Source organism: Macaca mulatta, chromosome 5 (assembly GCF_049350105.2).
Source record: "Macaca mulatta isolate MMU2019108-1 chromosome 5, T2T-MMU8v2.0, whole genome shotgun sequence".
NCBI classification, from domain to species: Eukaryota; Metazoa; Chordata; class Mammalia; order Primates; family Cercopithecidae; genus Macaca; species Macaca mulatta.
The window spans coordinates 1,383,318-1,399,407 of NC_133410.1; the positions used below are offsets into that span (position 1 = coordinate 1,383,318).

The following is a 16,090-nucleotide window of genomic DNA, read 5'->3' on the forward strand; positions in this document are numbered from 1 at the left end:
GCCTGAACCTGGCAGCGAATTCAAGGAGGAAACCGCCAGCCGGGGCTATCGTTGATTGGCTGAGCGGGAGGAAACCCGGCAGTGATTGGTTCGCGCCTTCTTCCGCCTCCGGCCGACTGTGCGGATACGATTGGTGCAGGCGCATCGGCCCGCCCCCGCCCCTCTCCGGCCGGCGCGCGCGGCGTCATTTCCCGGCGTGCAGCGCGCTCGCGCGTCCCCCGCCCGGTAATGTTTTGGCCGCTTCAAGATGGCGGTGCAGGAGTCGGCGGCTCAGTTGTCCATGACCCTGAAGGTCCAGGAGTACCCGACCCTCAAGGTGGGCGCCTGCGCCGCGCAGGCCGAGGGCAGCGATGGCGCCTCCAGCCAGTGCCCGTGGGCCGCGAGGGGCCGCCCCGGGAGGGCCAGCGGCGAGGGCGGCGGGAGCTGGGCGCGGCCTGACGGGGCCGTGCGGGCTCCTCGGGGGCGCCCGGTCCGCGCCGGGCAGGTGTGACGGGGGCGGCGGCTTTGGCCCTGCCCAGCGCCCGACTGTGGCCCCTTTGCTTGAAGAGCTGCGTGAGCCGAGCCAGCGACGACTCTGGCAGCGCGAAGGCTGGGGAATTTGGGGCTGGGGTGGAAGCCGGAGTTTGCGGGGCGTGGGATCTCTGGCGCCCAGGCAGACGGAATGCGCGGCGTGCCCGGCCGGTGCCCGGCCGCCCTCCCGGGAGCCCAGGGCTGGGAGATGCCGGGTGCGCCGGTCGCTAGGTAGGAGCTGTAGGGAGAAACCTCACGGCCTGATGGCACCCAGCGACCTTTTTGATGGGCGTCACCAAACCTGAAATACAGCTCTTGCCGTCCGGCTGCCGGTTGCGTGACCTTGGGTGGTCACCTAGCCACGTCGCACTTCTTAGAATGAAATTTGTGCTCCTAGTAGAAGGAGCCGATACTTGCTCTTTACCTAGTTAGTAGAGGATTTCATATGAAGCACCTGGGAAGGAATTCCTTAAAAGATCAAGGTCATAGCTTTCTCAGAGCTGCGGCTGAGCTTTGTGGTTCTGTGTTGCCTTCCTGGGGAGCTGCGTAGCTTTTCTCTCCTCCCAGGGCGCCCTGGTGTTCCCGTCCGTCTCAGGACAGACGGTGTGGCGACAGGTGTGGAGGATGCAATATGGCCAGGTTGCTGTGCGTTCCCCCAGCCCCAGGGCCATTCAGCAAAGGGCTGAAGAACACAGGCTGTGAGCCATCCTGCTGGGGTGTGAATCGGGCTCCTCTGTGTTCATCTTTACTGGGAGACATCAGGGCCCACTTAGTGATTGTTTATTCTTGTCAGATTTAAGCAGTGGTAGCGCCTGTGTCACCTCAGGGTGAAATGAGTGACCACTTATTGTTCCAAGCAGTGCTTGGCATTCATTAAAAGGTCCCTGCTACAGTTAACGCTGCTGAAGCCAGGCTGTACCCTGGTGTAGCTGGTCTTCATAGGAAAGCAGAGGCAAGCTTCTCCTCCTCTTCATTATCTAGCGGTTTATTTCATATTTTAAAAAAGAAACGGGGTTTCACTGTTGCCTAGGGTGGTTTTGAATTCCAGGGCTCAATCGATCCTCCTGCCTTGGGCTGACAGGTGTGAGCCACGCGCCCGACCCACTAGTGGTTTCGCAGTGTCCCACTAGTGGTTTCGGTGCTTGCGATGCGTGTCCAGCACTTCATTTGATCCAGGAGGGGAGGGCAATGTTGTTGACATTACCAAAGGTCTAGCCTCTTGCTAGATCTCTCCAAGGCGTAGGTGGTTGGTTTTTAACACTCAGCGACATTGGTGGATCTCTGTTGGTTTAGAGATGGAGACCCTGCAGCTGAGAGAGGTATATACCAGGACATTGTGCTGCTGTTAGTAGGGAGCCTTAACCACTGACCACTTTGTCTCACGCAGTGCACCTCAAGGCCCATCAATTCAGCTAACACACAAGAAGGCTTGAAGATCAGAACCGCAGTGGTTTGTCACTTTTGGTACTGGCTGGTGAATATGGGAAACACCAGATAGGAAAGGTTTCCAGAAACCCTTTCATTGTGTATTGAAGGAACTAGGAAGGGAGATGGAAGGTCTCCAGAAAGGATTCTTCTTCAGGTCTTCTGCTGTTTTGTAATCCTGAATGTAATTTGCATTCCAGAGTGATTGCATAGCTTCTGATTAAAATAGTCATGCAGATAGTCATACAGGTGAAGAAATCTAGTGTCGTAATTCCTCTGTTGACACCTGTGTCACTACTGAGTTAAAACTTTTTCTCGTAGAAGTTTTCAGGAGTGATTCCTAGTGGATAATGGAGGTGTTTTGCTGGGGAACTAGGGATCCTTGATTTAGAAGCATTTATTAGTATAGAATTAAACAGAACATGCTGAGCTCACAGCTCAAGGGCTGCACTCTTCAGTCTCCAGGAGGGGCCAGTGCGGATGTCAGAGAAGGGACTGAGGGCTGCGGGACTGGGGTTGTGGAAGGTGTGGGGTGGATGTCGTGCTTCTCCAGTTTGAGAGCGCATCCTCCTGCAGGGTGGTAGGAGCTGGCATGCTCTGGACTGGATCTTCACCTGGTAAGAATTAAACTGCTTTCCTGCCAAGTGAGCCCTCCACAGACTCACAGAGGATTCCTTCCTCTTCAGAGGGCTTGGTAGCCCTAGGTGGGTTTCAGCAGTATCACCTGGGATGTCTGCTTCCTCACAGCGTCAGGGCAGCTGGGGCTGGTGGGGCTCCTGGGTGCCTGGCAGGTACTTATTTTTCTGTTTTCCTGGTGAAGTGGGAAGAGAATGGAACAGATGTGAATTGCTGCAGTCAACACGCACTGACCTTGGGAATCTCTTTCGTCACCAGCTTCTGTTTCCACCAAAGGGGTGGACCGGCCTGTGAACATTTGGGCTGGATGAGCCTTTGTTGGTGGGGGGGCGCGGCACTGGAGACTGTGCAGTATAGAATGTTTAGCAGCATCCCTAGTGTCTGCCTGCCAGATGCCAAGAGCATGCCCCCAAAATGTCTCCAGACATTTCTAGATGTGCCCTGGGGGCATACTTACACCCACGAGAATTGCTGGGCTGGATCTTGCTTTAAGGGACTTATTTCTTCCTCTTACCAAACGGAGTTGTGGCTGAGGAGGACTCACCCTTGCATCCTGGCTGTGGCTGTGTCTTTTTTGCTGTCAAATGCTGTGGACGCCGTCTGGTGTAGGGTGGTGGGTAATGCCTTGTAGGGGAGGGGAAAGATGCATAACTCACCATCTTTTTTTTTTTTTTTCTTTTTTGAGATGGAGTCTCGCTCTGTCGCCCAGGCTGGAGCGCAGTGGTGCAATCTCGGCTCACCGCAATCTCGGCTCACCGCAACCTCTGCCTCCCAGATTCAAGCAGTTCTCCTTCCTCAGCCTCCCGAGTAGCTGGGATTACAGGCACCTGCCACCTGTAATTTTTTTGTACTTTTTAGTAGAGACGCGGTTTCGCCATGTTGTCCAGCTGGTCTTGAACTCCTGACCTCAGGAATTCACCATCTTTCAATTCAACATGCATAGGTCACCATTTTGAATTGGAAGCCCTTGTTTTCATTCTTTTGTAAAAGATTTTTTTTTTCCCCCTGATTATAAAAGTAATTTGATGAGTTGGGTACGGTGGTGTGCGCCTGTAGTCCCAGCTAATTGGGAGGCTGAGGCGAGAGGACCGCTTGAGCCAGGAGATCCAGGCTGTGGTGACCTGAGATTGCACCTCTGCCCTCCAGCCTGGGCGACAGAGTGAGACCCTGTCTCAAATAATAAATAAAAGTAATTTGTTTTTTCTTCAAGTTACCCTGCTGCACAGAGATAACTTCATTAACATTTTGGTGTATTTACTCCTACTGTTTTCCTTCAGATAGCTGAAGAAAAATAATAATTTAGAGAATTTCACATGGGTGTCTGCACGGCCCAGGGCAGGAAGCGGCGTTCGTTACCTGGAGACACTGGTCTGGACCTGGCTCCTCTCTGCGAGCCCCACCAGGGCCCGCCGTTCCTCTCCTGGAGCCCCAGCAGGGGTTCACAGCTCCAGTGAGTCCTCTCACACCCCAGGTGGTGATGCTGTCCTCTCCCCAGAGGACAGGCTGAGAAACACCGGGCCTGTGGGTGTATTCTCAGGTGTCTGAATTCTCTACAGGAAGGTTCGCATGTTCTGTCTTTGGTTTGATGACAGTCTGGTTGCCCAGGCACTGCCCTGATGCCTCACAGTCAGGGTTTGTGCCTGTGGTAGGGAGTTTAGGTGCCAGCTGTGTGCCTGAAGTTGTAACTTCTCCTGCACCTTTTGCAGTTTTCTTAACTCCATCTTGGCTGGATTTGGAAGGATCATGTGTTCTCAAGTGTGAGAAACACAGGCAAGCACGAAGTGTTTGACTCAAGAGACATACACATTGGGTTAGACCCTGGTGATGCTGTGTCTGAGGAGTCTTAGGCCAGGTCTCCACCTCTTCTGTGGCCGGCTTTTTTATGTACTTTATCTGTAGCAAAGTCACATAACCCTCCAGAATTCTCCCAGTCTCTATAGCACAGTGGAAATTCCTTCTGCCCAGAAGAGCCGTGACCTGTCCTTTGTGGCTCCCGGCTACACTCCCCTCGCCTCTCCCACCGTTCACTGGTGGTTTGGCCCTGGGCCGGCTTCCGCGGCCTCCGCGCTGGCACAGGTCTTGCCTCCCGGGCCTGGGCCTTTCCAGCTAGATGGGCAAGGCTGAGATGAGGATGTAGACTTGAATTCACTGCTAGCTGGGGGGTGGTTTTGGTTTTGTTTTTTTAAATATTATTTTTTAAACACGTTTCAAGTCAAGAAAGGGCTTTTTAATGCCTGATTCACCGTAATGGCTGGGCTAGGTTGGAGGCAGTACTGATGTGAGGCCTGGAGCAACCCTGGGACCTGAGCAAGGCACCGCCGCCGGGCTGCAGAGCAGGGCTGCCGGTGCACTAGCTTCTCGCATGCCCTCCTCCGCAGCATCGATCTGAGAGCCTCCATCGGCCAGGGACGGTCAGGCCCGGTATGGTCAGGCCCTGCACGGTCAGGCCCTGGGCTACCATGACGGGGAGACAAGTAAGTTCCCTGTCTACACTGGTGGGAGGGAGGCGTCAGCACAAGTACACACAGACATTTCAGATCCTTTCAAGACACTGATGAGATTGAGGTGAATGTTGGACAGTGGCAGGAGGTGGGGGCAGGGGTGCGAGGGTGAGCCTCCTCCGGTGAATACGATATTGTGAACTGGTTGGCAGAGCTAAGTTTTGGGGTGAGGCTCTGTGGACCGTGTTGAAGTCCTGACTCTCACCCCAGTAAGCACACAGCACCATTGGGGTGTTGTGGCTGGGGGTGTCCCAGAGCCGTGCAGAGAGGGTCTCACAGCGAGACTGAGTGCTGGGCAGTGACTCGGTCTGTGGGTGCAGGGGTCGGCAGAATGGGAGGCAAGCCCAAGGAGACACACTGGCACCAGAATGAAGAGAGGGCCGGCCGGCGCCTGTAGCATGTGACTGCCCCGTCTGCAGAGAGGCTGTGCGGCGAGCCCCACCCTCCGGGGGCTTCAGGCAGAGTGGGGATGTCTGGGTGCTGACCTAGGCATCGCAAAGCACACTTCCTGCCGGGGTAACTGCTGATGATTTTTAGGTCTGTTATTTCAGAATCGTTATAGCTAGGGGCCATTATTTTGAAAACCTGAACAGAAGAATTATTCACTGTGTTAATACCACATGTAGTGACTGTGGAGCTGAATGTGGCTGAAGGAAGTGCCTGCTGTGCTGATGGCTGTGGACCTGGGTCCGGGACCCTGAGTGCTGCCCCACTCGAGGGAGGGTCCCAGAGCAGTCTCCTTCCCTCCTCCCAGGCCAGCCTTTCATACCCGACCCTCAGACTTGCCTCCTACTTTATGCTCACCGATGCCTGTCATGCAGACCCTGCCTGACCTGTACCTGCTTTCACACCCGTGGTGGATGAGCCCCCTCAACCGCGCCTGTACCCCCTCACCTGCACCTGTACCCCCCTCACCCGCGCCTGTACCCCCCTCACCTGCACCTGTACCCCCCTCACCCGCGCCTGTACCCCCCTCACCCGCGCCTGTACCCCCCTCACCCGCGCCTGTACCCCCCTCACCCGCGCCTGTACCCCCCTCACCCGCGCCTGTACCCCCCCTCACCTGCGCCTGTACCCCCCTCACCTGCGCCTGTACCCCCCTCACCTGCGCCTGTACCCCCCTCACCTGCGCCTGTACCCCCCCACCCGCTCCTATACCCCCTTCATCCGCACCTGTACCCTCCTCACCTGCTCCTGTACTGCCTTCACCCACGTGTGTACCCTGGTACCCGCGCCGGTACCCCCATCACCCGCACCTGTACCCCTCTCACCCGCGCGTGTACCCCTCACCCGCGCCTGTGCCCCCCCACCTGCGCCTGTACCGCCCCCACCCGCGCCTGTGTACCCCCCACCCGCGCCTGTGCCCCCTCACCCACTCCTGTGCCCCCCTCACCCGCTCCTGTGCCCCCCTCACCCGCTCCTGTGCCCCTCTCACCCACTCCTGTGCCCCCCTCACCCACTCCTGTGCCCCCCTCACCCGCTCCTGTGCCCCCCTCACCCGCACCTGTGCCCCTCTCACCCGCTTGTGTGCCCGCCTCACACACGCCTTTGCCCGATCACTTGTGTCTGCACTGCCCTCACCTGCGCTGCCTTCATCTGCACCTTTGCCCCCCTGACCTGCATCTGCACCGCCCTCACCTGCACTGCTTTCACCTGCATCCCCTCACCAGCGCCTGTGCCACCCTCACCTGCACCTGCGCTCCCCTCACTCGCGTCTGTGTCCCCCTCACCAGCACCTGTGCCCCTCTCACCTGCGCCCCCTCACCCACGTCTACACTGCCCTCACCTGTGCTGCTCTCACCTGTGCCCCTCACCCATGCCTGTGCCCCCTCACCCACTCCTCCCTCACCTGCGTCTGCACCACCCTCATCTGTGCCCCCTCACCCACGCCTGTGCCCCCCCACCCGCGTCTGTGCCGCCCTCACCCGCGCCTTTGCCCTCACACCTGCGCCGTTCCTCACCTGCACCCCCGTCACCCATGCCTGTGCTGTTCCTCACCCATGCCTGTGCTCCCCTCACCTGTGCTGCGTCCCCTCCCCCCCATCTGCGCTGTGCCCTTGCCTCGAGGCTGCTCCTGCACTTGGCTCTCCCTCTCCTGTTGGTTGGTTTTCCCATTGGCTGTGCGGCTCCCTGGTGTGCAGATGGCTCTTGAGTCTTCTTCTCGTGAACCAAACCCCTTCCTTGCCCCATGTCCTTCTCCAGCTATGACTCCCTTTCTCTGCCCCTTCCTCATGTCTCTCTTCCTGTTTTACCTCAATCAGGTTTTTGCCCCCCAACATTCCACCCAAATGCTCCTCTTGAGGACAGGATGATGCTCCTGAAAGTGGTCAGTCCACAGCGAACCCCCACTGCCTTGAGACACTCCCTTCACTTGTTTCCTGTGACACCATCCTCTGGGCTCTCCCCACCCCTCACTGCATGTCCTCACATGCCTGCACTGTCTTCTCTAGTCTTGGGGGCTTTTTGTTCTTTTATGTCACCAGCCAGCCCTCCAGAGGTCGTGTGGCTTCACAGATGGTCTCCATGCTCCTGTCCCCACACTGCTGCCCTCCCCAGGCCTCTCCCTGAGGCCATCTCGGGTAGTCACCTCCCGGAGCTCTCTCCGCATGTCTGGGAGGCAGTTCACAAAGATACGATTCCAGGCGCAAAACGAAATGCTGCATCTTGGCCTTGGAGCCCCAGACAAGCCCCAGACCTGCCTTACTAAGCCAGCCTTCCCAAGTCAGTTGACAGTGATGTTCCCCTGGCACTTGTTCAGTGACAGCCCAGAACTTGGAGGTTTTCTCCATTTCTGTTTCTCACGTTTATCCTTGAGTCCATGATGGCTGCTGGGGCTACGGCCTTCGCAACCAGGAGGAGGGTCAGGGGGAACAGTGCCGCCCTGCGTGGCCAGCTCCCTGCATGGGCCCTTAGCAGAGATCTTCTCGAGTGTTTACCTTCAGCTCATTACCCAGAGCGTGGGGCTGGCCATTTCTAGCTTAGAAGGAGCCTGAAAAAATACATACGTGTGTGTGCGCACGTGTATGTGTGTGCGCGTGTGCGTGTATGTGTGTGTGCGCGCGTGCGTGCGTGTGTGCGTGTATGTGTGCGCACGTGTGTGGGTGTGCGTGTATGTGTGCGTGTGTGTGCGTGTATGTGTGCGTGTGCGTGTATGTGCGTGTGTGCGTGTGCACGCATGTGCGTGTATATATGCGTGTATGTGTGCGCGTGTGTGTGTGTGTATGGAGAGAGAGTCTGCGCCTGAGTGTGGGCTCATTGCTGCCCTAAATAAAATTGGGATGTGGTTCCTTTTGCCCTTTGTCCCTTGCCTGCCTGGTTTCCTTTGCAGCACTCGTCACAGTCTGACGTGGTCGCCTGCATCTGTCTGTGCTTTGGTTGGGCGTCTCCTTTAGAGCGTCTGCTCTGTGAGGGCAGGGGCTGGCCTTTGTCGTCGTTCACTTCACACGCATGAGTGCCTGGCACAGGAGTCACAGTCAATGGCTGTTGGCCCAACCAATTTCTACCCCGTCTGTCTGGGAAATTCCTAAACTTTGCCTCTCACTTTTCGTCCACTTGCCGCGTTCCAGAGTAGTCTTGGTCTCACAGCCTGTGCCCTCATCTGGGTGTGGTCAGCCTCTTGCATTTCCTTTCTGCCTCCCCTCCACCCTTTGCAATGTAGCCCCAGCCCCTGCCCTTCTCTCCTTCCCATTGTTCTAGAACATTCCAGCATGGAAACCCCGCTGTGAAAGGCCCCTGCACTGGCCACAGAAGCCGCACCTAACTGCTGAGGAACCTGATTGCTGGCCTGGAGTGGGTGCCGAGTACTGCCTGGCAGCATGGCCATGCTTCTAGAGGCATTTTAGCACCCTGTACACCAGGTACTGTTCCATATGCCACCTGTTCTCCATGAGCCCCCTGCGCCTGCCCCCATCTTGTGCTGTGCTTGTGGCTTGGCCCTGTCTTTTCCCTGCCCACTTGCGCTCACTGTCTCCTTCCCATTACTGGGAATATGTCATCTATGCTCCACCCAAGGCCAGCCTTTGTTCATGCACCAGACCCCCTGCCCCGTCCCTGTGACCTGAAGAGGCACACACCGTCTTCTGGTTAACTGTTGGCGGAACCCATGGGTCCCCTCTCTCTGAGCCGGCCCTGCCTTGGGGTCTCTGGAATTGCTTCTCATCTGGTTTTGCCCCATCGCAGTGCTATAGCTGGGGCACCAGGTAACCTCAAGACACTGCTGAGACCCATGCTGGATTCTTGCTGCCCATCTTGACCTCTCATGGGGCTAGAAGACAGCTCACCCCCTCGGGCTCCTAGAGCACCATCCTCGCGTTTCCCCAGGCTCAGTCCTTGGCCTTGGGTGTTGCTGTGAGTGCTGCTGCCTTGGTGCTCTCACAGGGTCTAGTGGACTCTTAGGACCCTCTGTGTATACTGATGACTCCCAGGCAGGTATCTTCGCAGCCCCAGAGCCCTGTGTCCAGTAGCCCATAAAACATACCCACTTGGCAAGGCACCTTGGCATTAAAATTATTATTATTTTTAGAGATGGGGTCTCACTCTGGCACCCAGACTGGAGTGCAGTGACATCATCACAGCTCACCGCAGCCTCGACCTCCTGGGCTCAGACGATCTTCCTGCCTCAGCCTCCCGGGTAACTGGCACCACAGACGCCTACCTCCATGCCTGGCTAATTTTTTTATTTGTAGAGATAGGTTCTCGCTCCGTTATCTAGGCTGGTCTCCATCTCCTGGTCTCAAGCAGTCCTCCCTCCTGGGCCTCCCAAAGTGTTGGAATAACAGGTGTGAGCCGCCACGCCCAGCTCCTTGGCATATTTAGATCTGAGCTTTTCATCTTAACACCTGTTGCCCAAACCAATTCTACCAGTCTCCCTTACCTTGGTCAGGCCAGAACCTTCAGGTTGGCCTTGACGCCTCTGTTGTCGCAGCTCATGCCCAGCCCGTTGTCCCCTCCACCTTGGCGTCAGGACATGCCCAGGCCCAGCTGCTGCTGCTCTTCCCTTCTCTGCCCCTGCGGCTCAAGTCGCATCTCTCTCTGGAATACTGAATAGCCTTCTGGCTGGTCCTGCTCTGCCCATGCCCACCCCAGCTGCCCCAGCGCCAGATCCTGTCATCCTTTTGTTCTAGGAGTTTCCTGTCTTGGGGATGAAGGCCAGGGTTGTTACAGTGGCTCCCAGGCCCTTTGCCCTGTAGGGCGCTGGGCCAGTGGCCTTTCTGCCGCCACTCAGCCAGGCCAGCATGCTGAGCCCAGGGTTTTAGTGCCACCCTCCTCTGTCTGGAGCACTCCTCCCACAGATGTCTGTGGGCCCATGTCCTCACCTTCAATCTTTGCCGATGTCCATGGTCCCATGTCCTCACCTCCTTCAGTCTTTGCTGATGTGGGGGCCCATGTCCTCACCTCCTTCAATCTTTGCCGATGTCCATGGTCCCATGTCCTCACCTCCTTCAGTCTTTGCTGATGTCTGTGGGCCCATGTCCTCACCTCCTTCAATCTTTGCCGATGTGGGGCCCATGTCCTCACCTCCTTCAATCTTTGCTGATGTCCGTGGTCCCATGTCCTCATCTCCTTCAGTCTTTGCCGATGTGGGGGCCCATGTCCTCACCTCCTTCAGTCTTTGCCGATGTGGGGGCCCATGTCCTCACCTCTTTCAATCTTTGCCGATGTCCGTAGTCCCATGTCCTCACCTCCTTCAATCTTTGCCAGTGTCCGTAGTCCCATGTCCTCACCTCCTTCAATCTTTGCCAGTGTCCATGGGCCCATGTCCTCACCTCCTTCAGTCTTTGCCGATGTCCGTGGGCCCATGTCCTCACCTCCTTCAATCTTTGCTGATGTCCGTAGTCCCATGTCCTCACCTCCTTCAGTCTTTGCCGATGTCCGTGGGCCCATGTCCTCATCTCTTTCAATCTTTGCTGATGTCCGTAGTCCCATGTCCTCACCTCCTTCAATCTTTGCCAGTGTCCGTGGGCCCATGTCCTCACCTCCTTCAGTCTTTGTTGAGCTGTCACCTTGTGAAGCTTCTCTGACCCCACTGTTGAAACCGCAGCCCCGGCATCTCCCACTTCCGCCCTTTTCCCTCCTGAGTCATGACTGCTGTCTCACATATGGTATTTGCCTGTTTCTGACCACTGGGATTATAAGCTCTTTTGGAGGATAGAGAAGAAATCAATTTTCCAATTAACAAATGAGCAAAATAATATTAAATATTATTTTGGCAATTCTGTCTAAAGCAGTAAGAATTGAAATAGAAGTAAATGTTATCATTGAGAAAGTCAGCACAATAACAGGGCACACAGTAAGTGCATGAAACCCAATCGCTGTTCTCTATACCACCGCCAGCCAGTTAGAACACATCCCATTCACCATAACCCAAAGTAGCAGAAACAGACAATCCAACAGTGTCCTTAGCAGGCAGCCTGACTGCCACGGTGCTATTTCAGTAAAGGCCTGAAGGAAGATTGGCACTAGCAGAGGATGCCGTGTTTCTGCATGAAACCGTAATGATATCATGTTGCTCCTTTTGTGTTTGATAAAACATTTCTTATTTATAATGAAAGGGACACCAAGAAGGGCTGGGCCCTGCCAGACACAACAGCCAGGTGTGTAACTGCCAAAGTCGTGACTTTGTGGCAGAACAGCTGGCTTCCTTTGAAATATTTTACGGAAAGGTGAGGAAGGAAGCTCTGCTAATGTCGTGTATATTAACTGACATTCCTACCCACTTGTGGTCTGTGTGTCGTTTGGTTAGAGAGTGACCCAGGAATGAGGGCACTGGACTGCGTGGGGCACGGCCCTGGCTCTTCCACGCTGCTGGCTTCCAAGTCTGGTGCTGCGTTGTGTGTGTGTGTGCCGCTGTCACAGGTCGCATACCCTTTCCAAAATGGATCAGTGGCTTAAAAAGGTTCCTGCAAGGAAGCAGCTGGCTAAGGCTGAGCCTAACTGGGAGTGCGGAGCTCAGGGCCAACAGTGGGCTTCCCACCATGAACTTTGTAGGGCGCAACGTCAATCTGGTCACATCCCCTCAGAAGTTGACTGGAAGTGTCGTTTTTTTCAAGAAGCCTCTTGGGGGATTTGAAGCATTTTTGTCCTTTGTGAGCCTCCCTCAGGGTATGTGCTGTGCTTGGGGAGATTAGCTCAGGATGGCAGGAAGCCACCATGATTACATGCCCTGCACCAGAACATGAGACTGGGCCCTCCAGGATGGAGGGTGATGCAAACTGCCACCCAGGGCTTAATCCAGCACTTCTGGCCCTGTGATGAGCTTCGTAATCACTATTTAGAAACCTCTTATGGTTAATTGCAAAAGACAAAGAGCCTTATGCCATTGGGGAAATTCTTCCTTCCTGTGTTGGTGAAAACATGATGATGACACACTAAAATGCGTTTCTTTTTGTCAGCAAATTCTGTCAGAGAAGCACGGCAAAGGCTGGAGAACGTTTGAGGAAGCACATCCTGAAGCTGATGGCACAGTGTGGGGGCAGCGGGCAAGCAGGTGCAGACGTTTCACGCATGTCTCCACTCACGCTGCTTGCCACATTCTGTTTCAGTGACGAAATCAGGGAGGATTACTTCTTTGAGTCACCGAAGGGGAAGATGTATTGGAGAAAACGTAATTTAACATTCGCTAAGTTGAGAAATCCTGTGATTGTAAAAAGCTGTAATGCAACAAATTACTTAGGAAAAATTGGGGAGATGTGATAAATAAAAGTTTAATTATTTGGTATAACCAGATAAGATAGAACCAGAATTTAAAAGCAAATACCAAGCCAGGCACAGTGGCTTATGCCTGTAATCCCAGCACTTTGGGAGGCTGAGGCAGGAGGATCACTTGAGCTAGGAGCTCAAGGCTGCAGTGAGCTATGATTGTGTCACTGGGCTCCAGCCCGAACAGCGGCGTGAGACCCTGTGTGAATGAAGGAATAAGTAAGTGAATAAGTAAATAAAAACAAATAAGCATTGGACAAGGGACACAGACAAAATGTGTAGAAGGAAAAATATGTTAGGTTGAACCATATATAGTTGTTATTTTTGTAAGTTAAAAGTGATGACTGAATAGACCTATAACAGGTGGTTACTACAAAAAACCTCACAAAGAAAAGCCCAGGACCAGATGGTTTCACTGATGAATTCTGTTAAACACTAAAGAAGAATTTACACTAACTCTTGCTAAAAGCAGTTAAGGAGGGAGTACATCCCAACTCCTTCTGTGAGGCCAGTGTCACCTTGATATAACCTTGAACCAGACAAATACATCACAAAGCCACAGACCATCGTTCCAGTTGAAAGAAATAGATGCCATCATCTTTAACAAAATCTTAGCAAACTGAATCTGGTAACATATAGAAAGGATTATGTGTCAGGACTAAGTAGGATTTCCCCCAGAAATGCAAGGTTGGTTCAATGCATGAAAATCAATGTCATGTCTCATATTAATAGAATGAAGGACAACCACCACCTAATCATCTCAATAGATGCAACAAAAGCACTTTACAAAATCCAACACCTTTTCATCATACAAACACTCCTATCCTGAAAAAACTGGGAATAGAAAGGAACTTCCTCAATCTGATGAAGGGCATCTGTGGAAAACCCACAGCTAACATCTTGCTTCATGCCAAACAGTAACACTTTCCTCCTAAGAACAGCAACAAGATGAAAGATGTCAGTTCCCTTTACATTTGGCATCATCCTGGGGGCTCTAGGACAGTTAGGCAAGGAAAATAAATAAAAGACATTCAGACTGGAAAAGAAAATGTAAAGTTGTAGTTGCAGATGACATGATCTTCTATATAGAATTCCTAAGGAATACGCTTGGGAACTGGTAGTATTAATAAACTAGTTCGTCAAGATTGCACAATACAAGATAAGTAAAAATATGTTATATTTCTTTACCTTGGAAATGATCAAAAAGGAAATTAAAATGTTATTTACAACAGTACCAAAATAATAAGATGCTTAGAAATAGCACTTACTGTTATTAAGACAGCAATACTCCCCTAGTTGACCTACAGATTCAATAGATTTTTGTGTCAAAATCTCAGCTGGCCTTTTTGTGGACATTGACAGCTGTTTTGAAAATTCATGTGGCAATGCGAGGAGCCATCTTTGAGAAAGCAGTTGTGAGGCCTGCGCTTCCTGACCTCAGCGCTTTCCACGGAGCCGTGGTGATGAAGACTGCACGGTGCTGGCGGAGGGGTCGATGCACATCAGCGGGGTGGAATCAGTCCACATGTGAACCCGTGTATTCGTGGGAACTGATTTTTAGCGAGGCTGCCAAGATAGGAAAGAATAGTGTTTTTAACAAGTGATGCTGAGATAACTAGATCTCCACAAGCAAAAAATGAAGTTGGACTTCAACCTCACACACCGTATGAAAAAATTAAAATGGGTCAGACTTACATGTAAGACCTAAAATTATAAAGCTCTTAAAGATGTAAATTTTCCTGATGTGAATTAGGCAGTGGTTTATTAGCTACACTGCCTAAAACACACACACACATGCACATGCATAAAATAGGTAAATTGGACGATTAAAATGGGAAGGTTGTGTTTCAAAGGACACCGTTGAGGAAGTTTTGCAGACTACCGCTGTGTGCTGAGTGTCTGAGTCCCTCCAGCTCCATGTGCTTAGACCCTAACCTGCCATGGGGTGGTATTTGGAGGTACGGCCTTTGGGAGGTAATTGAGTTTGAAGGTGGTCACGAGGATAGAGACCCAGTGCTGAGATTAGTGTCCTCATAGGAAGACAGAGAGAACAGGGCGCGCTCAGCATGCACATACCTGGGAAGGACCACGTGAGGACATCACCAGGAAGAGGGTCCTCGCCAGGAACCCCACCATGCTGGCACCTTGAGGTCAGACATGCAGCCCTCACAACTGTGAGAAATCAGTGTTTGCTGTTTCGGTCGCCCAGTCTGTGATATTTGTTACAGCAGCCCGAGCTGACTAAGACAGCTGCTCAGAATGGGGAGAAAATCTTTGCCAGTCATGTATCTGTTAAGGGTTTAGTATTCAGAATAGGTTAGGAACTCTTCTAGTTCATTAATACAAAGGCAAAAGAAAACTTTTTTTTTTTTTTTTTTTGAGGCAGAGTCTCGCTCTGTCGCCCAGGCTGGAGTGCGGTGGTGCCATCTCGGCTCACTGCAAGCTCCGCCTCCCGGGTTCACCCCATTCTCCTGCCTCAGCCTCCCAAGTAGCTGGGACTACAGGCGCTCGCCACCGCGCCCGGCTAGTTTTTTTTGTATTTTTAGTAGAGACGGGGTTTCACGATGTTAGCCAGGATGGTCTTGATCTCCTGACCTCGTGATCCCCCCGCCCCGGCCTCCCAAAGTGCTGGGATCACAGGCGTGAGCCACTGTGCCTGGCCAAGAAAACATTTTTTAAATGAGCACACAATTTTAGCAAACTTCTGCAAAGATACACAAATGGCCACTAAGCACATCATTAATCCTTAGGGAAATACAAACTAAAACCACAGTGAGGTATTGCTTCATACCCCACCAGAAGGGCTGTAGGAAAATCAATGGCGAGTTGTTGGGTGTGAATGTGGGGAATTGAAATCCTCATATGTAGCCACCTCGGAAAACAACCTGCCCGTTCCTCAGGTGACACACGGAGTTACCATAGGACCTGGCAGTTCCTCTCCTCAGCTTATCCCCAAGAGCAGTAGAAACTCTTAAGAATGTCATCCTTGGGCCGGGTGTGGTGCCTCATGTCTGTAATCCCAGCACTTTGGGAGGCCAGGGCAGGTGGATCATGAGGTCAGGAGATGAGACCATCCTGGCCAACATGGTGAAACACCATCTCTACTAAAAATACAAAAAAAAAAAAAAGAAAAAAATTAGCCGGGCTTGGTGGCGTGTGCCTGTAGTCCCAGCTACTCGGGAGGCTGAGGCAGGAGGATCGCTTAAACCTGGGAGGCGGAGGTTGTAGTGAGCTGAGATCGCGCTACTGCACTCCAGCCTGGGCAACAGTGAGACTCCGTCTCAAAAAAAAAACCAAAAAAACAAAGAATACCATCTCCT

At 53.1% G+C, this 16,090-nt stretch overlaps 1 protein-coding gene and 1 long non-coding RNA gene across 28 annotated transcripts in view; both read left to right on the forward strand.

The window, feature by feature from the left end:
* The first annotated feature begins 224 nt into the window (after window positions 1-224).
* MAEA (macrophage erythroblast attacher, E3 ubiquitin ligase) overlaps window positions 225-16,090 on the forward strand; it is a 51,781-nt gene continuing 35,915 nt past the window's right edge. For 25 of the 27 annotated variants that reach the window (XR_013417174.1, XR_013417172.1, XR_013417171.1 and 22 more), the window contains exon 1: window positions 225-316. Coding sequence is in view for 19 of the 27 variants with exons in the window: in XM_078001726.1 (XP_077857852.1) it covers window positions 248-316 (69 nt within the window). In the remaining 8 variants the exon portion in view is untranslated. 27 annotated transcript variants of the gene reach the window in all.
* Window positions 9,252-12,789, forward strand: LOC144341071 (uncharacterized). The gene is made up of 3 exons (XR_013417656.1): window positions 9,252-9,500; window positions 9,595-9,702; window positions 12,464-12,789. It is a non-coding gene; the product is annotated as an uncharacterized LOC144341071 (long non-coding RNA).